Source organism: Anabrus simplex, chromosome 1 (genome assembly GCF_040414725.1).
Source record: "Anabrus simplex isolate iqAnaSimp1 chromosome 1, ASM4041472v1, whole genome shotgun sequence".
Classification (NCBI taxonomy): domain Eukaryota; kingdom Metazoa; phylum Arthropoda; class Insecta; order Orthoptera; family Tettigoniidae; genus Anabrus; species Anabrus simplex.
In genome coordinates this window covers 893,804,960-893,829,143 of record NC_090265.1, presented here as the reverse complement: position 1 = coordinate 893,829,143, position 24,184 = coordinate 893,804,960, and the positions used below count along the sequence as shown (strand labels likewise).

The 24,184-nt window shown below is 38.4% G+C and overlaps 1 protein-coding gene across 1 annotated transcript in view; it reads right to left on the bottom strand.

The window, feature by feature from the left end:
- Positions 1-24,184, bottom strand: part of spg (dedicator of cytokinesis spg) — a 783,360-nt gene that overhangs the window by 79,065 nt on the left and 680,111 nt on the right. The window contains exons 23-27 of the mRNA XM_067136588.2: positions 23,313-23,461; positions 16,747-16,832; positions 12,834-12,851; positions 8,675-8,837; positions 2,564-2,806 (exon numbers count right to left, since the gene is read on the bottom strand). Of these exons, the coding sequence (XP_066992689.2) occupies positions 2,564-2,806; positions 8,675-8,837; positions 12,834-12,851; positions 16,747-16,832; positions 23,313-23,461 (659 nt within the window). The remainder of the gene's footprint in view (positions 1-2,563; positions 2,807-8,674; positions 8,838-12,833; positions 12,852-16,746; positions 16,833-23,312; positions 23,462-24,184) is intronic.

The following is a 24,184-nucleotide window of genomic DNA, read 5'->3' as shown; positions in this document are numbered from 1 at the left end:
AGTCAATGTTTTCGTGTAGCAGATAAGAGCCGATCTGTCTGGGTAGAACAGGAAGTTCGTGCTTGCAGCCCACATTCCTCATTCTTGCATTCTCCTCTTCTCTACACAGTACCTAGACCTGGTAGTAGGTATAAAATAACTTTTGGAGTGGTAATTCTATAAAATAATTAGCCTATACGGAAAATGACACCAAATATGATGTTTCAATAAATGCAAAGGCATCTCCTGCAAGTGATGTAAATTTTTTTTTGGACATTGTGGAAGCTATGAAAGTGACCGAACTATATCAAACCAAAACCCAGAAGGACACCATAAACATGGGAACAATCAACCTCTTGAAATACGACAAAAGGGCTGATTGAATTCACAGGGAAGAAGGACATAGTCATCCTTGGGCTAAGAAAGATTTAAGGAGGAGAAATCGTCTTCTTCTTCTTCTTCTTCTTCTTCTTCTTCTTCTTCCTGATGCATTTCTGCTTATGCAGGTCGTTCAAGAAAACAACTGATTATGGGAAACACTTGTTTCAGAAAGTAAAAGAGAAGATTACCAAGTATGAATTGAGACACAAGAACCAAAATCTTGACTGACTTTACATAAAAGTAAAAGGCCAATAGTTGTGAATGTTACTATTATGCCTGAAGATGCTTTTGGTGGTGATTACTGGGCAGTGAAAGCAATGCTAAAAGTAGATAGGACTGTACAGTAACATAAAAGAACAGAAAAGAGAATAAAACTGCAGAAATTGAAAGATATGATTATACAGTAAGAGAAGGAACTAAAACATGTAATACCATGAAAAATTAAGGGGAGACTCAACCTAAAATTTGAGAAAAAGTATCACTTTGGCATATTTTTTTTTAAACCATGTTTTGCATCCACAATGCACCATCACTAAAGAGCTTCAGTCAGAGATACCTCGTTGGCTGCAAAATTACATGGAGAACTGCAGGTCTTAACACAGTCGTGGAAGAAAGCAATAACTACAGACCGAGATTAAACTAAAAAAAAACAGAATACATGGCCTGTGGATGTGATGACACTGCAATGATCAACATCGATGGATGGAAGAGAGTCGAAGGGAACCGAATCCTCCAAGTATGTGGGGTCCCGGATATCCAGTAATCCTGTTGCAGGAGGTTTGGGGGAGGGCAAAAGCAGTATGGATGAGGTGGAGAGACATGACAGGTAATTGTCTGGATGCCAATCATATTTGAAATAAAAAATACAGTATATCACTTTTTTGTCTTCCAGCTGCAATATATGGAGCTGAATAATGGCCAATGACCCAGCATCACATACAAATTCTGCACATGATGGAAATGAGGATCTTCCCTTGGTCAACTGGACTGACAAAACTCAACAGGGGCAGGAATGAAGACATGCGGAACACCCTTTCTGTGGCAATAATCTCAGGCAGACCTCAGATGGTTTGGCCACTTAAAAAAGGCAATATCCCCCACTGGTGACAAGAAAATCCATAGACATTGTAGTGACAATAGGACATACAAAGACGAGATGGAAGGAATGAGTGGACACTAATATGAAGATTTTGGTCTCACTGAGGATGATGCTTTCAACCAGCAGTTATGGAGAAGACAGATTAAACATGCAAACCTTGCTCTAATGCAGGAATAAAGCAAGTGATCATCGCTTTACAGCTCTGCATTCAGGAGGCGGTGGGCACTGTTGGCTCTCCTGAGAATGATCTTCAGCAGCAGCAGCAGCAGCAGCAGCAGCAGCAGCAGTTGCAGTTGCAGTAGTAGTAAGACAAGAAATTGATAAACCTTGTGATACATCAGTTAGCTTTAAAATAATCCCTATCTATAAGAGTCTGGCATCTGATGCAATTCTGGCAAGATACAGTGCTGCTAAAACACAAAATATGAAGAAAGAATAAATAAATAATGTTACTGTTTTTACGTCCCACAAACAACATTTTCGGTTTTCTATGAAGAAAGACACCTGGGTGTACTTGAAAGGAAAACATTAAGGTACATTTATGGACCAGTTGAAGAAAATAGGATGTGAAGAAGAAGATAATAACTTCATGAATAGCATAAATTGTTTGCTGAACCAGAAATGTTTACAGTCATAAAATCAGAACGCTGGAATAAGTTGGGTAGTTACTGTACATAAACAACAACATATTTTCAATAACATGTCAGAAGGAACTAGAGAAGCTGAAAGACCTAAGCTTTACAGTCATAAAAGTCAGAACACTGGAATAAGTTGGGTACTTACTGTACATAAACAACAACAGATTTTCAATAACATGCCAGAAGGAACTAGAGAAGCTGAAAGACCTAAGCTGAGGTCGAGAGTATGTGTGAGGCAACACATACACACCCTGGGAGTTTAAAACTGGAAGGGCCTGGTTCTAAATATACAGGAACGGAAGAAATTTTAATGAATGCCACCATACACAAGGGACTGTTAAGTCCACGATGACGATGAAAATTACAGAGAAATATCTATACATTAAATGAAAGAACCATAATTAAGAGTGTAAACCTGTAAGAAATTAAACTTGAAGAAAACTTAAATACTTTAGTCTCCACATACCTTCCCACGATCAAAATAATGGATGATCTGCAGGTAGAGCTGTTCCTTACGTTGCCATTCAGGGTAGCCTGGGAACTGTGGATCAGCCACTAGGGCTTTGCCACTCCAACTCAACTGGTCAGCATAGAGTTTCATGGTGAAGCCAGCCTCAGTGTAGTTTTCAGCTGGCAGATGTAGGTCATGTAGCTTGTAAATGTAGCGCAGGTACATCTCCTTTCGATTTATCTCATTTTTGTAGAAATTCTATAAACAATAGAGAAGATTACCTGCCATCAGAACATATCAATATTACAGATAACATGCCCAGTTCTCGAAGAAATTGCTAAAAAGAAAAACTCAACACCTAACTTCTTGACAAGGTAGAATCTGGATGCCTCAACAAATGACAATAATAGCTAAACCAAGATAAGCAGTAGAAATTAACTGCAGCATATTAATATAAAGGTGAGTAGGCTGCATCTATGAAATAGGGTATTTCCTCAGGAGGAATTATCAGTAGGTCTAATTAATGCTACTCTTCTCTCTCTGATGCTGGGTAAAAGTTTGGACTCCCAAAACGTCCAGGGTCTACATCAGGGCCTCTCAGAGTGCATGCACTAGTGTACTGCACTGCACAAGGTACAGGAGACGACTTCACTAGGTTGACCAGAGTGCAAACCCCCACTCCTCTTTCCCTACCTCTGTCTCACCCATTCAGCCTGTCTCCGCCTTCTTCACCTTCAATAAGTAAAACACTTTCAAGATTAAAATTATTGTTTCCACCTTTCAATACAAATATATTTTTTAGTGATTAAAATCTACATGAATTAAAAACACCAGTTAGGGACATGTTTCACCCTAGTTATGGGCATCTTCAGCCTAATACTAAATCTTACGGTCAAGAATTAAAACTATAAACATCGGAACTTAATAGTAAACTTAATACTAAATACAATGGTCTTATGCTTTTTGCATAGTTTACAATATGTACAGTATGTACAATATGTACATTAACTTTGCCAGAAATTACGAACAATGAATTAATTTATTTTATAATGACTAGACATCCAAATTGTAGATTGGATTGATCACAGCGTGAATTGGGATTTCTCAAATTGTATTGACTAGAGATTTATCACAGTGTGAGTTGGGGTTTCTTCAATTGTTATGGTCGCCTGAGTCGTAAGAATTGTTACAAAACTGGAACCTTGGTTAAAGTCATTCATGTTAGGGTATGAATCAGTCTGAATATTCCTTTAGAAAGAAGCATGGTTATGTATTAAGGTTGAAGCATGTATGTTGGAATATTGTTGATCGGATAAAAATTTTGGAATATTACGTCATTCTTGTTGATTAACTTCCCATTGGTGCATTGTTCAACCTTGGGAGGAATATGAGTTGTCTGTAACTCGATAAGAGAAAAACCGGGGAATTAGAATGATGGATGTGGAACCCAATATGGTAATAATTGCAGAGTGAGTGTTTATCACATGAACTTACTTCTCTTGTCGACGTTAGCTGGGATCAATTGTTCTGGTTGTGTCTGAACGACTAAGCTTGCTACTCCTAGTGTAGTATTGATGCTGTAATGGAGGGTTAGAGCGTGGAGGGGAAGGGGGAGTGAGTTTCAAATCGCACGTCCGTGTTGTTGCTTGAGAGGTGTTACTCGAATTGGATTGGGCGGGCGTGGCATTAGGCGTGGCTATTGGAGTGCATGCGTTTTGTGATTTAAACATACTGGGAACTTGATGACGATTTACGACCTGGATTAACCTTGGAGTTGTCTCATATAACGGATTTTTGTTGTCAATGACATCATTAAGATTATTATTTTTATTATAACTTTGTTCCAAATAAATGTACAAGTTCTCCGTTTTGTTCAATAATTTCCCTTTGCCTAGGCTTTTAATGATCGTCAAATCATTCTCTATTGAGGTGAACTTATGGCCTGTTTCAGTCATATGCTGGCTCATGGCCGAAAACTTGTTAAGCTTGGAAGCATTGTAATGTTCTAGATACCTTGTGTAAAAGCTCCTCCCTGTTTGTCCAAAATATGTGAACTAACATTGGGGACATATTAACCTATAAACACCAGACCCTGAGTAAATGTTGTTATTATTATTGACTCTATTATGGTTGAGGAATATGTTCAGATTATTATTTATTGTCCTGAAGGCTATTTTGACGCTGTGTTTTTTTTTAATAAAAAAAATTAAAAATAAAATAAATAAAAGATTTAGTATTAGGCTGAAGATGCCCATAACTAGGACGAAACATGTCCCTAACTGGTGTTTTTAATTCATGTAGATTTTAATCACTAAAAAATATATTTGTATTGAAAGGTGGACACAATAATTTTAATCTTGAAAGTGTTTTACTTATTGTATCTTCAATACGGACCAAAACGAGATTAGTTATTTCTTCACCTTCCCTGCTGATTCTCCCCTCACTGCAAAATGTTTATGTGTGGTGAGTGGAGACACTCTGTTGTATGAGACAATGTTACAGGTGTCAAAAAACTCTTTTTTCAGTTTGGTTTGAGCACACAATTTATCTCCCATTGATCTTCTTTTCCTTTTTCTTTGCAATTATACCAGTAATGTCTGGAATAAGGCAGCTGACAGTAATTCTGAGAGTGTTCTTTAAATTACAATCAGAAATACTCGCACGCAATCTAGTTTTCGTACAAGTCAAAACAGAAGAAAAGCCTTCACATATGCACGTGAAACCAAACATACAGATAATCTTAGCTGCTTCTCGATGCTTTTTGATGATCACATAATTATTGTCCCACACATTAAAATACACAAAAAATACAAAAGTTCTCAGTTCGATTGAAATGGATTTTCGGAAGTCTTTGTTTTTCTTTGAAACAGGTTGTACCATTATTATGTTGTTGTCTTGCACTTATCTATTTCACTGATAAACAAGCCATCTATCACCAAACACTTTGTCGCTCTCATCGCACTACACTATCCGAGTCGAGCCGAGCTGAGCTGAGTGGGACCGATGCTCAGTGCACGGAGCCTCTCGCCTCAGTTTGCATGCGTGAGATTTTGGGCGTCTGAGAGTCCCTGGTCTATATGAAATTTAAGAGCTATTATGAGCTGCAGTTTAGGAGGGAAAGAATTTTACAGTGGTAAAGATATAAACTTCCCACAGCATTCAGGAAAACACCATAATTTATTTATTTATTTATTTATTTATTTATTTATTTATTTATTTATCAAGGATAAAGATATAAACTTCTCACTGCTCTCAGTAAGACACCACCATTTATTTATTTGTACCAGAAAGAGTAAAAGAAGATATCAAAGCAATTTTTGTTGGTTTGATGTGATGATTAAAAAAAAAATGCATATTTACCTCAGTAGATAAATTTAATCATTATTTTTCCAGTCTAGAAATATTGCCTATAATCCATATTTATATGAAAAACATGCAAATGAAGGATTGAATTAGACAATGTATTTTATTCAATAAATGTTTTCCAAGACACAGTGACATTAACAGGTAAGAGGAGTTTATCAAGTTTAGTTCCATTCTCTAAATGGTCAATACAATAGAGAAAAAAAAAGTATAAATGTTCAGGTGAGAAAGCTAATAGAAGCAAAATATACACTGTATGTGTATGGGAAACAGATGGAGAGCAGTGAGTCACCATGTTAAGTATGGTACACAAAAAAATTGAACACAGGGGTCCAAAAGTTTTGGCTGCAAATTTTGTCAGTAGAAGGTAGAATATCATTGCTGACCAGTAGATGCTATTGTGATTTGGGGAGATTGGCCAAGACATGAGAATGGAAATAAAGAGCTGTTATTTAATGTTAAGGGTGGGTGCTTTGCTAAGCCTGAACACTAGTTGATGTCCAACTTCGGAATCTCTCAGAGCAAAAGGGTGGAAAGTTGGAGGTAAATGTTTAAGGACTTCAACTGTAAAACCATCATCAAATATGATTTGATGGAGCTGGGTGTGAATGGGAACAGGAAGATCCATGTTATATATGGGTTTTGCAGGTACTGCGGTGGTCACATATTCGTTGGCTTGAGTGTTGGTAGTTAAGCCAAGAAAGAAAGCTAGGCAGGGTCTGCAATGAAGCTGGCAGATGATACTGAATGAAGTGCAGCCTTGACGATCTTGAATGGAGTAAGGCTTGTTGGTGGTACTACAGGAGAAAGTGGTGCCACGAACGGTATATGTAGAAGACAAGTCTTGCAATGGTTGTTCATAGGGGAAAGAGCCAAAAGCAGTGGGGATTGGTATGGTTCATAGCAAGTGAGAATGTTTTAAGGTTTTACTTAAAAGTGAATGTGGGGATTTTTGGAAGAATATCACCCAATTGGTTAACTGCCTGATTTCTTGAGCTATGAACTCTGTCCCCAGAATCCCCAAGAAACCAAATCATCATCACCATCAATGTCCCACTCCAGTCACCTGGGTGTGGTTAACAAGCCTCCTCCACTCCTTTCTGTCCTTTCACTTTTCCTGCTCCATTACTTCTGCCACATACAATCCAGCTTCTGTAATGTCCTTCCAAATCTCAGTCTTCCAACTGGTCTCTTTCCCTTAACTTCTCATTCCAATTCCCTTCTTGCTACCCATTCCTTTCCCATTCTTTTTACATGTCTGAACCATCTCAGTCTTACTTTCTGTATCTTCTGTACTAACGGTTCCAAGAAACCAAACCCAGTACTTTTCATAATCACATATCAATCTGGTCTCCACAAAATCAATCACATTTTAAAACAAGCATTCAATCTTTTCTCATCCTCACCCCACACTTGTAATCAAATAAAATTTGATGAGTGTTTCAAAGTTGAAGTCCTTAAACACTTACCGCCTATTCCCACCCTCTTGTCCATATAGATCCCAAAGTTGGACATGAACTGATGCTCAGGTCTAGGGAAACACCCAAACTTAACAACTTCTTTCTTCCATTCTCGTCTCTCTGTCCTATCTGCCTTCTCACTTTACCTCACAACAGCATCTACGGTCAACAATGATCACCATCATTCTTATTCTATCCTAAACTGGCGAAGGCTGCAGCTGAAAATTTTTGACCCACGTGTTTCTTGTGTGTACTTTATCTACACATGCTTCCACAGTAAATCATTGCTGGAGACCCTTAAGGTTTGGGCACACAGAATGAGGGCTAATGCAGCAGTCAAAACATTGCAGGAAGCCACAGGTGCCGACAAAAAGGTCCATTACAGAGATACAATGGCTCACTATTGCAGGCAGAGAAACCCATACTGCATTTGTGGCTTCTGTATCTGTAAGAAATAAATTCTTCTGATAAAGGGGAAGTGCTCATAAAATTCACCCTTGTGAAACAATGTAGAAAAAGGAAAGAGAAAAGGGAATGGATTCATGAAATCAACAGGAAACGAGATTAACTCGGCAAATATCACACAGAACTGAAGTCTTTTGAAGACAAGTCCGTACTTGATTTCTGAATGGCTTGTGAATGTTTGGAAACATTATATCACTTAATTGAACCAAATATTGTAAAATTTACAACAAACAAGAGGAGGCCAAAACCTGTTCTATAATGTTTTCCATCTCTATGTTGCTACCAGACTGCAGGCCACAGCAAACAACAGACTCGAAACACAAATGGAAACTAGCGTACTGCAGTCTCGGCCAACCCACTGCAGTAGGATGGCACGTGTGTGACGACAATAGTGCTGTACTGTACAGTATAGTTTTTTAAGCCATTTCTTTTCAGTTTTGACACAGTTAATTTATAACTGTTAGTTGACAGACTGAAGAACCTAACAGTTATAAATTATAGATTTGTGTCCTTCACACTGTGGTTTAGGATTCCAGACCACTGTGGTAACCTGCATTCTGTGTGCCCGGGCCTTAATTCCTGAGAGATTCCAATTACCACTCCTAATTGGGATTTATATTGTGATGTTGTAACTATGAAGAAGATGCAGATTCATTCATAGTTTATGACAAATCTTAATCTTCCATCCAGCATAGAGAGAGAGAGAGAGATAGGATTCACAAAGCTGATAATTTGCAGTTATTTCCCAGTGGAAGCAAACAACAAGTATAAATATATAAATGAGTAGAAGTATGAAACATTAAATGAAGATATGCCTTTAGCTTTTGAGCTGACTTACCAAGAGATTGACAGTACAGGACATCCGCTTGTCTCTGTTCTCGTCACCTTGAATCACACTGCGGTAATCCAAGAGCCTCTCCAGCAAGCGCGTCACAGAGCTAATAAATGCTGCTCCACTATCCTTCCAGGCTGGATCCTCAGATTGCACCCGATCTAGAAGCCTGAGATTTCAACAGAATTCATGCGAGTTTTAAGATTAATTTTAAGTTGGGTTCTAATGTTATAAGCAAAACAGCAATCACTAACAGCAGAGAAGAGGTTCAAAACAAATCATCACAAATTAACCAATTCTAACCACAGAATTTTTGTAATTATATTTTTATCTATAGACAAAATTAATATTCAAAACTGCACTTGTGTTTCTATCCTCATTCTTCATGTTAATTAAATTTCTAGGAACTGTGGCTGAGTTGGTTGGGCACATGTCTCCTGTGTCTAAGGATGTGAATGTCAATTATGGCACAGTTTATTGACACACACACACACACACGTGCGTGCACATGCACACACACACACACCCTTCATTCATTATAGACTGTTATACCTTTCAGTATTCAGTCTGCATGCTTTTCTGAATTAACTATGCATCTCGACAGTCCTCTATTTGCAAATGGCTCCATGGCCTTATTTAGTTCCATTCTTCTTATCATTAATAACCAAGTCCAACCATTGTCGCTCTGGTCTCTAACTGCTTCTTTTACTCTCAGTGATCAAGCCTACTATTTTCCTAGGTAACATATTTCCCTCCGTTCACCTCATATGGACCCACCACTGAAGCTTCATCCAATGAATTTTTTTTTTTTTAATCTCCCAATTCCAAGTACCCTCCTGTCACCGTTCCCACTTGTTTGTATCAGCAAGTATTGTTGTTACTTTCATGTCTGTTATTTCCTAATTATTAATAAAATTGATAGCTCTCAATGATTTCTAAACAGATTAAACTCAGCCATCTAACTTTTCCCCAATGTAGAATCTGTACAAGAAGGTTCCATATTTTAAAATCTGGAATCTCTCAAGACCTTTAGTAGTAAAGAGATGTTGAAACATACAATCATCATTATCATCATCAAAACCAGTTACCAGCCTCAGTTAAATAGAGACCACTACTCATAATGTGTCTCAGATGCCCATTTATATTCCATGGAAATTATCCCAAATTTAGGAGCAGATATTAAATCACTCAGTCACAATACAATGATAGATATAAATTATATAGAAAAAATGACAAAGGATCTAAAAGAGTAAAAGAATCCATTAACAAACAATGAGATATACAATACTAATACTGAATGTCGGGGATAAGATAATAAAACTGACAAAAAACAATAAATACACTACTGTCTAATAAAGGTAAATGGGTTACCTTGTTGGAGCACTGTCAGTCACTTTTCAAGAAGCCATCCTCAGCAACTAGACAGGAACCCTTGATGTCTTGTATCTCTTATCAACATTGTGGTCAGTAAAGCATTTTTGTATGATATGGTTGCATACAAGCAACTGAATGTGCTCTAATAAGGTAATTAAATTACTGTTATAGTTTATGAAGAAATTAACTCAAATTTGGCAGAAGAGGAGAATAAATAATAATACAGAGATCTGTCTCCTTAACACCGTTACATTCTCTGTTTCCTCATAATTGCTGTGAGACCTCAATCATAAAGGCTTACGATAAAGTGCATCAATGCTTTTGAAACGTGGATGACTTGCCTTAGACTGCAAGAAAAAAACCAACGTATCCATCCTTCCGGAGCTGAAGATTTGAAAAAGTTTTTTTGCCTCAGTGATAGAATACTATAATTCTTTGGACACAGCCCACAAGAAGGACCAAGGTATCCATACTACATGAACTGAAGATTTAAAAATACCTCTCATCTCACATCAATGGAAGAATACTCCAGTTCTCTGGACACAATGCGAGACTACCCAAAAAAAAATCTAGAAAAGTTGAGGCTGAGAAGGTTAAGGAAGGGACGGACTGCAACCAGATGGATGGAACTATCACAGGCTTGTATTTCCAGGGTGCCCTGAGGAAGAACATCCAGGATGGCAATGCTACAGTGAAGACATGAAGCAGAGATAGAACCAGTGGGGTCACAGTGCTCGGATGAGTGATAATGAGAATAGTAATCGTTGGTGTAATTTACTATAATTGTTATCATCACTACATAGTCCGACTCATTGGCTGAATGGTCAATGGTCAGCATTGAGGCCTTCAATTCAGAGGGTCCCAGGTTCGATTCTCGGCCGGGTCGGGGATTTTAATCATGTTTGATTAATTCTTTGGGCTCGGGGACTGGGTGTTTACTTTTGTACCAATACTTTCCTCTTCATATTCAGACAACACACTACACTACCAACCACCACAGAAACACACAATAGTGATTACATCTTTCCATATAAGGTTGGCATCAGGAAGGGCATCTGACCATAAAACAGGGCCAAATCCACATGTGCGACACAGTTCACATCCGTGACTCCACAGGTGTGGGATAAGCGGTAGAGGAAGAAGAAGAAGAAGAAGAAGAAGAAGAAAAATTATCATCACTACATAATGGACTTCAACACCAAAACTGTTATAAACTTATAAAACAGCTCCGTTAAATATATAGACACTGTTCTCACTGGTTACATCCCAGTCACATTTTCTCTCTCTCTCTCTCTCTCTCTCTCTCTCTCTCTCTCTCTCTCTCACACATTACCAGCAATTATGTTTCTTAACTCCTCAATGATGTCAAAATGGCAGCCTTTTATCTTGATATTCGAACCAAATCAGGCAGAGTGGGGTATGACAGCCATTTTTGTCCAAATACTGGTGGGTGAAAAGAGCAGAGTAAGATGGTGTGCTGTTCATGAGTGACAGCCAGTTCTTTTGTCACTACTGTTCAGGATGACTTCCAGATATCTCTTTATAGTAATGACAAAACATTATAGTACAATGGATGGATAAATTTTCAGGGCACAAACCTCAATGTCAAAGAAAATGTTTGGTATTAATGAGTTCGCACTTTTTCATTACGTTCATTGATTGGCCTCTGTGATATAACCATAAATCTTTCTTTCAACACCAGTGAGAACCCTGGACCCCTTTCCATATTAACGTATTGAGAAAATGTGTGCATAAAGTTCACTCTGAAATTATTACCAATGTAGGAAATATGAGGGTAATCCCAAAAATAAGATCTCCTATTTTTTTATAAATACAGATATCTGTTCATGTGGCTGTTGGTCACAATATTGTGAAGAGTATTTCCCGCGCTCACATATAAACATGCTCACACCGCACTGAGGCACTCAGTCTTAGCTTGGCAGCCGTTGAGAATGGAGCTCCCATTGGATGTCACCGCCAAGTGTGAAGTGTGTGCAGTTATTTGGTTTTTGAACGCAAAAGGTACTTAACCGATTGAAATCCATCGCCAACTGACGGAAGTGTATGGTGAGCCGTGCATGGATGTAAAAAATGTTCGTAAGTGGTGTAGAGAGTTTGCAGCCGGTAGGACTGAAATTCACGACGAACGAACAAAGGAGCGGGAGACCGTCAATTTCCGTCGAGACAGTCGTGAAGGTTGAGCAAATCATGCGTTAAGATCGGCGGATCACCCTGGATGATCTCTGCACTTTGGTTCCTGAGGTTTTCTGAAGCGCTGCTCACAACTTCCTGAAAAGCATGGCGACGAGCTGATATGACGTGGGCATACAAAACCTGTCACAGCGTCTACAAAAATGCAAAACGCATTGACCGAAATGGTGATTATGTAGAAAAATAGCTAAATGTTCAAGCTGTAAAATGATGTAAAGGATTGTAGAAATAAACAGGTCTATGTATTTGGGTAAAAAATAGGTGACCTTATTTTTGGGATTACCTTCGTATTTATCTTTGCAAATACAATAGAGTATAATTATTCACTGCTACTATACTTATATCTTTGCAAATACAATAGAGTATAATTATTCAATGCTACTATACTTACACTTCCAATGTTTCAGGTACTTAAAGTGCTGATAAGAGGACTACTTGAAGTGGTGGTTGCAACAATTGATAAATTATTAAACTGTCAGTGAAAGGGGATTTTAGCTACAAATGCAGATGTGCAGTCAAGGAAGTTTACTTACAAAATACTCAAACAGATAATCAATCACACAATCTGATCTGTACTCACACAGCACTCAGGTGTTCCCTGGCAGCAGCAGAAGAAAGAAAATTAATGGTGCTCTATTAAAATCACATTTTAATTTCATGATTACAAACATACACAATTTAAAAAAATCAGTGGTTGCACGGCATACTTGTAAAGCATATGCCATACATCCATTATAACACTGCCTATTCATTTGCTACACTCACAAATCAATAAAAGCTTCTCAAAAATGTCAGATTTTCTCAATACATCACAAAATTTCACCAACCTACCCAGATTAGAGGGACATGCATAAAGTAAGCAATAGGCGATGGCAGTATGACAGAATAAAATCTCCTGCAATTGGTGCAGGAGTAAAATTAAACTATGCAGCAGTGTGATGTTCAAAAACTCAAAAATGATTGCTTGCTCCATAACAATATACTACAAATAGTTTCCTAAATGTATTAACTGGATTTCCTGAGGTAACTACCCGGGTATTCATTTCTGCAATTCTGTCATAAGCTGTGTGAACACCAGGGCAGCACTCCAAAAGCAGAAAGCTCACCGATTCATTTGTAAAACGAGTTTTTCCATTGGACTGCTACTACTACAACTATTATTATTATTACTAATTTCTAAATCTTTCAACTCCCTAAAAGGAAATTGGCGTGGAATGACATTAGTAGACGAACAGGTTTGAGTGGTGTCTTTAAAAGAAGGAAAGATCACAATATGAAGATAAAATTGGAATTCAAGAGGACAAATTGGGGCAAATATTTATTTATAAGAAGGGGAGTTAGGGATTGGAATAACTTACCAAGGGAGATATTCAATAAATTTCCAATTTCTTTGAAATCATTTAAGAACAGGCTAGGAAACAACAGATAGGGAATCTGCCACCTGGGCGACTGCCCTAAATGCAGATCAGTATTGATTGACTGATTGCATCAATGTCCTTACAAGTGAACTAAGCATACCTTTCACCTTTGGTCGGCAGCTTCTAAGGGAGAGAGAATACTTTTTCACTATGTTTAGTCACACTGTTACAGAAAAATCAGCAGCATTAAGTGTAGCAGAATAGATTTAAATATAATTTATAAAGTATCAATCAATTGTATTATATTAGTGTTGAAAATACATATGGATGCTGTAAAAAACAGATGACTTTCACTCTCAACACTAAAGGAGGCAACTGTCAATTCAAGCAACAGTGATTTTTTTATGTAGCTGTAGCAACAGGGCAAAATTGAATGACAAAAAATTTTTATTTTATATCTTGCCACCACAGCTGAGTAGTTCATATGTTAAAAGTAGCAATCTAAAGGCATTTCCTTATAAACAGGGCTAGGATTTTGATGACATCTTTTAATTAGTTCATGATAGACATTGCTAACTCGTACAGAAATCCTGATCATAGTTCCCACATTGTAGAAATGCTAATTTATTAGGTAATTTTTTCCATTTTGTATACTTAGGTCATTTTCTAAAATTATACATCATTATCTGGTCATTTTATGGAATTTATTGGACTATTTTATACTTTTTGAATATTTTTTTTTACATGTTTGAGGATTTTGAAGCACTTATGCATGTGGTATTGGATATTATCCCAACTTTAAGCCGGGATGATATAGAGACTTGACAACATACTACTGGAGAGAAGCATATATGTGGAATCCAAAGTAACAGCAGACAAAAAGTTTCTCAATTGTTACTCAAACAAAAAAATCCTCCAGTGCCGTCACCCCCCACCCCTCCTCCATGTTTTTCAAAGACTTGTGCAAAGTTTCAGTTTCTGTGAATATTTACATCTGGAAAGTGAACAACATTACATTAAGAAATTTCTTAGAAAAGTACATGGGCCGTTCAATTCCGGACCAGTCTACGTTGAAAAGAACTATGTATTCCACTGTTATGAGAGCACAATGAGCAAAATAAGAGCAAAAGTCTGTGGGAAAACAATATTCATCTGTATTGATGAGGGCTGTTACACTGCCAATGTTATCGTGAGTACACTGGAAGCAGATAGATCTGGAAAAATATTTTTGCTCACGACTGAGGTTTTGCACTCTGTGAACCATTCAGCTATATGTCACCTCTTTGATAAATCGATGGCACTAATGTAGCCTGAGGGTGTAAGACAAGATGATGTTTTGCTCTTCATGACTGATACAGCACCTTACATAGTTAAAGCTGCTAATGCTATCAAACCTGCATAGTTGATGCATTCCACAGAGTAGCCAAAGAAGTCAGATCACAAGTTCCCTAAAGTTGACAAGCTTGTGTCGCAAACCAAGAAGGTATTTATTTCTTAAGGCTCCATCACGCAGGGAACTTCTTAAATTCGAAGCACCCGACATTCCATTACCACTGCAGCCTTGCATCACACGTGGGGATCGTGGATCTTTTTTTTTCTTTTCCTTTTTGCTATCTGCTTTACATCGCACCGACAAAGATATGTCTTATGGCAGCGATGGGACAGGAAAGGGCTAGGACTGGGAAGGAAGCAGCCGTGGCCTTAATTAAGGTACAGTCCCAGCATTTGCCTGGTGTGAAAATGGGAAACCATGGAAAACCAACTTCAGGGCTGCCGACAGTGGGGTTCGAACCCACTATCTCCTGAATACTGGATACTGGCCGCACTTAAGCGACTGCAGCTATCAAGCTCGGTGCTTTAATGTTTTGTGCTCCATCTCTCAGATGTTGTTGGGTGAAGACTTTAGCCTCACTGGAATTGAAGAAGACTTAATCAGCGACTTAATGCACTTCAAGTATGCTCCCATTGCATCTGTAGATGCTGAAAGGAGCTTTTCAAAGTTCAAGAACATGCTGGCCGACAACCATTGTTCTTTTTTCTTCCTAGGAGAATCTGCGAATGGTCACCATCATCTACTGTAATGCAGAATGAGGTAAGACTGTATATCACATTTTAAGTGCACATCTTTCATGCAAGCTCTAATCCAATAATGCATTCGATTACCTAATGGCAAAATTGTTGTTTTTTTGTTATGTTCTTCAGATGTTCCCGACTTAATAGGCCACATGATAGAAAAGAAATTCTTGAACGAAAAACTGAATTTGCAGTATTTAACACTGGACTGAAATGTTAACCAGTATTTATGTGCATCTTCATCAAAGTATGAAATTAGATTAGGTATCCATTAACTTTATGTTAGTATAGAATGATGTAGTCTGTTCACATTTGTTTGTGCGTTAAAATTATGTCAACATCATAAATATATCGTAAAATTTTCATTTAAAATTCTTATGTCATTCTTTACAGTTTTTGGATCATTTTATTAGATGTTTGCAGTACCATATGTATCCGCAGGCCATTCGACTGGGCAGCAGTCATATTGGCAGGCCAAGACCAATCAGTTTTTTTTTTTTAAAGAGCAATCAATAACAACTGTCTGAATCTGTGGTTTCAACAAAGCAAATCTATTTCTTCATGCATGCAAAATCATTAATATCTACCAGAGAGCTGTTGTACTGATCAACTTTGCCTCTCAATTTTTTTTATTTCCCTCTCAGTATGTCAATCAGAAGCAGTACATAATAAACATGAGCAAACTTCCACAGAGGTGTACGGCTTTGCACAACATAGGCGTAGTGTTCTGTCACTCCATAAACAAAGTTTATGCAAAGAACATTCAAAAGTCAAGTCTATGTGTTCCTACAAGGAAATTCCAGATAAATTGACCTGCTGTGGGATATGGTGGGGTATTGTTTTAAGGAACAAAACAGGATTACTGGATCCAGTGCTTCTGTGAATCCTAGAAAAAATTATGGTAGATGTGACAAGCAACTATTCTGTAGTTTTGGTAATATATCCTCCTACAAAATGTACTCCAGTATGAAACTATATATTACAAGGATGGAATTAATTTTTTTTAAATCCTTCATAACCAATGCAAAATAACTTGTTTTCTATTTTAAAAATGTAACTCACATTGTATTAAAAAGTTGACGGTACTCATCATCTCCTTTGTTCTCACTGATAAGAATGTCCAGTTTATCAATCAGCTCTGATTCCACCTGAAACATAAAAAAATCTGTGATATTAATCACTATCAATACAACACTTGTTTGGTGCATCCACAGTTTTCCGAAAGAGTAAGAGTAACCCTCCATTTAATTAAGTATTAAGCCAGTCACGGCTTCAGCAGAGCTTTGCTGTTTTCATTCAGAGGTCTAAACAGAATTTTACAACTATCACAGCAGCATAAAGGATCAAGTCTCCATTGTACTGTGTCCTGACAAACACTTCCCTACTCAGGCTAGTGTCCATTTGTCACAAGGTTACCGGTGAGCATTCATCATCTTATAAGAACAAAAAATGCCTTCGAAATGCAATGGAGTCATCTATCAAACCTATTACATACCAATCTTCGCATAAGGATGCACAACATGGGCACTGAGGAAAAAGGATGAGGATAGGATTCAGGCACCTGAAATGAGATTCATTTTGATACAGCTGGAAAAATAAGACAGGACAGAATACAAGAATAAGAAATGCAGTATATCTACTAGAACAATGCAGATCCTCATGAACACCAAATCCAAGGTGAAGCTCAGAGAACTATCATAGAGTTGTCCGGCCCCACGGTGTTGGGGGGCAACGCACCCGCCTGTCACCTGGTGGCCCTGCGTTTGAATCCCGGCCGGGTCAGGGGGTTTTTAATTGTAAATTAGTAATATCCCTAACCTGGGGACTAGGTCTTTGTGTCGTCCTTAACGTTCCTTTCCTTACGTTCCACACTTAACTTTTCCGCGATTCCAAATACACGCAGGTTCATAACATATGGTGCAAGTAGGGGCAAAAGACTTTTCTAGGTCGACGCCATGAACAAATACCAAATTTTAAAAAGAATCATGGAGTTTCTAGATCAAAACCGGGGTACAAAAAGGAGATGGCCTCTTGCCCATTTTGTTCAACCTGAAGTTTTACAAAGTAGTAGAAACCTGGGAAATTAAAATGGGAAATTTAGGAATCTAACTGGTCACCACTGGAGCTGGGACTAGGAAGATCGAAACCAGGTGACTTGCCTTTGTAAATGACATTGTGATTCTAGCCAGCAACTTTGAGAAAGGTGCCATTGTAGTCCAAGTCCTACATGAGACAGCGGTGAAGACAGGACTGCAGGTATTGTAAGACAAGACCAAGTACTTTGAGAACTTGCACCCTGGAAAAAATTCCCTTTGATGATCATCTATGGAATGCTTGGGAGAGTTGAGTGTGACTGTCATGAAACTGATACTGCACGTAGCGCATTTCAAAGAATACCAATATCCGTCACTACAGCAGAGACTTTGCTAATGAACAGGAAAGGTACAAGTACCATGGATGACCTAGAAAAAGTTGAAAGACGTAACCTCAGGAAAATTAATGGACCCAGAGTACTCCCAGATGTAACCTACTGACTAAAAGTGAATTCCGAACTATACCGATAGCTCAAAACAGTCAATACTGGCATGTGATGTAGGTGGCTTAAGTTCATGAATTGACAACAATAGGCCTACGAAGAAGATATTTTCACTGATTAAAAGCTGTAAGACTGGAAGCCTTTGGCTCAATGAAGTCCAAAAAGACCTAGATTCTACTGGGATTTCTGACCTTGATGTCCTAGAGCACTCCGAATTCTGTCATATGGTTCATTCTTGGTCCCTGCCACCCAAAAGTACTACGTCCTGGAAATCACTCTCGCAGGAGAAAAAGGAAAAACTATTAGCTAGGCTCAACGGATATTGGGAATGAAAGTGAACCTCCAGATTTTTTTTGCATAAGCGCTCCCTAGGTGGTGATGGTGGTGGTGGTGGTGGTTGTTCCTGCTGCCAAGGGGCATCTGACCTCTACAGGACACATTCCCAGGTGGCAGATAGGGAACCCCTTGCACTTGTACAGGACTAGTCTCAATGCCCAACAGGAACTGTGAACCAACAGGTACACCTACTTTTGGAGGATTTATAATGCTGGGACACTCTCTCTGGGAGTTATAAATATGGAGGGCTCACGCTCAGAGTAAAGAGTGAAGACCTCAACAGCATCTCCGGTGGAGAAAGTGGCACAGCGGTGGTGGAAGAGGCAGCCCAGTACTTGGGACTAATTGAGTAAAATGTTCCACTGGGGGGCAGATATCGGTTTTTAATAGTAACGTCTTGTCCAGAGTGGATGACTGCCTACGGCATCTGTACCCCATGTTAGGGGCAGCCGATTTCTCATCTGATGTCAGGTTGGAGACACAGGCTCATAAATGAAAGCATCATAGAAGAACAGGAAATAATAAAATAATAAAACATAACCTCAATGAAAAACAGACATGGCATAACAGAGCACTATATATCAATAAAAATACAACAAAATACAATAAAAAAGATCTTTCAATAGCCACTATAAAACTAAAAAACAGTTATATAACCAGAAATAACATATGCAAGTGAAACCATTTTCAAAATAACTAACACTGCAGAAATAGACAGAAAACTCAAGATTGAAAGAAGAATCAGAATGTGCATAACAAAATCTACCAAGAAAATGAACACTGCAGACTAGCTTCTAATGAAACAGTCTACAAGGAAATAGAACTGGTAATGAGCACAATAAGGAAGAAACAAATCTCAATTTTTGGACATCTACTCAGGACATCAGAAAATAGGATCATCAGAATTATAGAAAAATTATGGAACATAAAGAGCAACATTAGATATATTATGGAAAGAAAGATATGAAGGAACTACAAATTACAATAGCAGATTTAAAAATCAAGAAACTCACTGACGAACAAACCAGACTACAAACCAAGGTCAACAGATCGATCACAGTTGTGATTTCAGATGAAGAAATAAAGTTAAAATCCAAGAGAATTATATTATAATTAATAATTAATTTATTATTATTATTATTATTATTATTATTATTATTATTATTATTATTATTATTATTATTATTATTATTATTATTATTATTATTATTATTATCTATTTCTTTCACAATAATAAAAAAGGAAAGGTGTAGCAAAGTTTGCAGTGTTTGACACTAATTTATCCAAGTAGCAGAACAAATAGCAGGAACAGTTGTAGGGTGCTATACATGTACTCAGAAATGGGTATAAGATCTGGGGAAATAAGATACATGAAAGAGAAAGAAAGTACAGTATTTCTCTTAGAACCAGTGGCGGTTTCTGGTATAGCGCAATGGAGCAATGCACCTCCAGTTTATATCAAATTGTACTCAGCTACTTAATTTTCACGATTCCCTTGTCATTCTCAAAGCTCGTGCTAAGCCCATCTGTCCGTAATATACTCGTACTGGCTTTTAATTCATGTGAGCTGCGCATAATCTGTGGCTGGAGACTCGTCTGGAATGAACCCCCATACAAGGCGGCATCTCCGTCCGTACTTAGGCGAAGGGACCAGTGAGGTGCGGGGGGAAGTCTGTCAGCATTAAGGCAAGACCTGGATATCGCAGAAAAGAATATCCGTGGTGTAGGCATGCGCAGTATGCCACTCTCTCTCAAGTCTGTCGCAAGTCGTGTTGTTGGGGTAAGAAAACTGTAATAGTATGTGCCTGCCATCTGTTGCCCTTACAGGAATTTAACCAGGCAGCAGAGAATAGTGCACATAATTAGCGCTAGTGTTGAACAGCATCATTACTACCAAAAGTCATATTAAATTGCCAAATTCCAATTGATACCTTGTCCCAAATATATCAATACTTACTAAACATCTATTCATTTGCCTTCTTTGGAATAATTACTTTTTTGGAGAGAAGCATAGCTTAAAAATCATTGAGGCAAAGAGTAGCAGAAAGGTAATACCAATGAAAACGCTAATTGACCACCTCACACTAGTTCTTAAAATTAAGTTACCAACATTGTGAAAAGTGCGAACATTCATTCCTATAGTTTCCTCGTGTTTTTCAAGTGTGTAACTAGTGTGTGTAAACGTTTGTACTTAGCAATTATCATAATTCGTAACATTATTGTACGCTGTGCAAGCGTGTGAGTGTTTTTATGCACCGTTGTGCCGTTCTGAAACTTAATTTTTAGGATATAAAGAAGTTACAATCTTTTGTCCGTGTGCGTGTGCGTGTTTTTGTGCGTTGTAGTTACGTCCACAATCTTTGTGCCCCGGAAAGGTAAGGAGCTACATAATGAGTTTGAACAGTGTCCAGATACTTAAGAAGACAAACTTTTCTTGTCTCTCTCTTGAGCGAAAACTTGAGATTAAGAATGCCGGGCGCCCAATGCCTGATCTTGTTATAACGAGGCAGACTAAAAGTAAAAGTAAAGAAATCGTGCGTAAATTCAGAATGGATATATACAAAAGAATCGAGTGGATCTGTGGGTGCGAAGTTACTAACAGGTTGTTTTGTTTTCCGTGTTTATGCTTCGTGAGTGATGAAAACGAAGGGACTTGGACCAAAGTCGGAGTGGTAGATTTAGGACATTTGTCCCAAAAAATAAACACGAAAGTTCTAAATCTCATATGCTTGCCCAGTTACAATTCGATCTTCTGGGAAAACACGATATCCGGCAGCAACTTGATTGTGCTTACAGGCAATCTGTCGAAAGACACAACGATCAAGTACGGAAAAATCGTTATGTGCTGTCAAAAATTATCGACTGTGTAAAGTTCTGTGGCGCATTTGAGTTGGCATTGCGCGGGCATGACGAAACAAGTGAATCGTCGAATCCTGGCATATTCCGAGGCCTCGTTAATTTTAGTTCTGAAATTGACGTTGCTTTAAAGGACCATCTGTCCAAAGCTACTGTTTTCAAAGGCACCTCGAAAGACATTCAGAATGAACTGCTTTCGTGCATGTTTGAAATTGTCGCAAGAAAATAAAGAAAGAAATCACAACTGCGCCCTTCATTTCGGTAATCGCAGACGAGACCACCGATATATCAACTACAGCACAATTAGTTATTGTACTGCGCTACGTTCTTCCCAACGGTAAGCCAGTTGAAAGATTTTGGGGTTTCCTCTCACCCGCTAGTCATGATGCTAAGACAATAGCAGAGTGTTTAAAATCTTCTTTGAGCGATGTTGTTGATAGCCCAGATAATTTCACAAAGTTACTATGGGGCGAATGTAATGAGTGGTCGCCATTCAGGAGTGCAAGCTCTCATCAGGGAAGATTTTAAGCATGCACATTATGTTCACTGTTACGCCCATTCTTTGAACTTTGTCATGGCACAAGCGACAAGCCAGAATACGGATGTCCGTATATTTTTTGCAGATTTAAGTGAAATCCCCAGCTTCTTTAATAACTCCCCGCAGCGATCAGGTGTATTGACCGAAGTAGTTGGTAGAAGAGTACCTCATGCTTCAAGCACAAGGTGGAATTTTAAATCAAGGACCGTTGAAGTAGTTTACGAGAACAGAGATGCCCTCATCGAATGCCTGGATCAACTGGAAACTACCTCTCGACAGCCTAACACCATATCGCAAGCAAGAGGTTTGCGTTTAAAATTGGAGCACCCGTTATTTCAGTTCTGGTTGGCTGTTTTCCATCAGATAATGCCTCATGTGGACATTTTATACAGTCAGCTACAAAAGCGAAATTCAGATCCGTTGGAAGTCAAAGGCACACTTTCAGGTTTCGAGGCTGCTATAAAAATGGTTCGAGAAAATAAAATTGACCACATCCCTGACGAACATGATATACTGCCCCCGCCAGTGAAGGTATCACGAGGGCCGCTGCGTACCTCGAAACGAGTTGCGGCAAAAGAAGTTTGTGACACAGTCATTCTTCAAGCAAAGGAACGGTTTCAATTCACAAACCACCTTCTTGCAGCAAACTTGTTTCAAGCTGAAAATTTCGGCAGCTTTGAGAAGCAGTTTCCCCACTCATTTCTGTACAAAGCGTGTGAGGCCTACCCATTTCTCGACAAACCGAAACTGAGAACCGAACTTGAAATATTATACATGAGAAATGATTTTCGAACTGTTTCTGGGGCTACGACTTTGTTGCAGTTTCTTTTAGAAAATAAGTTGCAGAGTGTCTTTGGTGAAAGCATAAAACTTTTAAATATAGTTATTACTATTCCCATGACGACATCTGAAGCAGAAAGGTGCTTCTCAACCCTGAAAAGAATAAAGACTTTCTTGCGCAGCACAATGACCGAGGATAGACTTAATGCTCTTGCTATGCTGTCAATTGAAAAGGACTTGGTTCGAGACTCTGTGGACTTCAACGAAGCAGTTATAGATAAATTTGCATCCCTCAAGGAGCGCAGGATGGATTTTTTTGTATAAGCTGTCTACATAGGGTAAGTCAATTGTGAAACATTTCTAATTTTGCATGTGGTAAATATCGGCATTATTGTCTGCTTCTCTCGTATTCGATCACATTTTCAAAACTTCTATCATCTTATTTTGGGAGGTTACGGCCCACGGCGGGAGAGGTGGAGGGGGGGGTGCAATTTTTTTCTTCTGTTGAACCCCCAGTGACGAAAGTCACGCGCCGCCACTGCTTAGAACATGAATTTAAGAAGAAGTAGAGGAGAGCTTTACCTGTTTGAAGTTCCCACGGACTTTCTGCTCACACTCCATCATGTCAAAGAAGATGTGTAATGTTGCTTTGCGCAACTCTGATTCAGGTACTAGAGTAACTTCTAGAAATGGCCCCACCATTGAAGGGATGAAATTAATCTTGTGTTCACCTGTATACAGACAGAACATTATAACTTTTCCAATCATTCTGACCTTCAAATAAATCAGTATGAACAGCAAACATTTCAACAAAATATGGAAATATGTAAATTAGTAACGGAGGGGATGTTTAAGAAACAAAGGAAGGATAGGGAGAAACAGCAAGCAATTGAAATGGAAGCTTGAACTAAAACATTACAAGGGATTGAAAAAAAAAAAAAAAAAAAGTAGTTGGCAACATATAGATAAATATAAAACAATTTATTGTAGAAGCACCATACCTCCACAGGCCTTTAGTACAATCCCATTGCAATATGTTATACCTGTTACCGGATGTGTGGAAGCATAGGATACCAGTAGCAGTGCCGCCTTTGTTGATGTCCGCAATGGAGTGCCCTACTGCATGAAGTATGGAAACACTTCCTTTGAAATGGTTCATTGAGTTTGAGGAACAAATCAAAGTCATATGAACTCAAGTCCGGTGAATAGAAGGGATGCTTCAGGACCTCCAACCTCCATTATGCAAACAATTCCCTCATAGCAACAGTACTGTGACAGTGGGCATTTTCGGACAGGGCAACGAGTGGATGCATTTGGAAATAGGGCCGTTTCCTGTGCAGTGCAGGACGAAGATGGTCAAACTAAAGGAGTCACTCTGAAGGAAGTGTTTCCAAAGATAGTTTGTTCCTGAAATGCGATGATTCCAAATTGAAGATCTAAAGATTGCCCTCTAA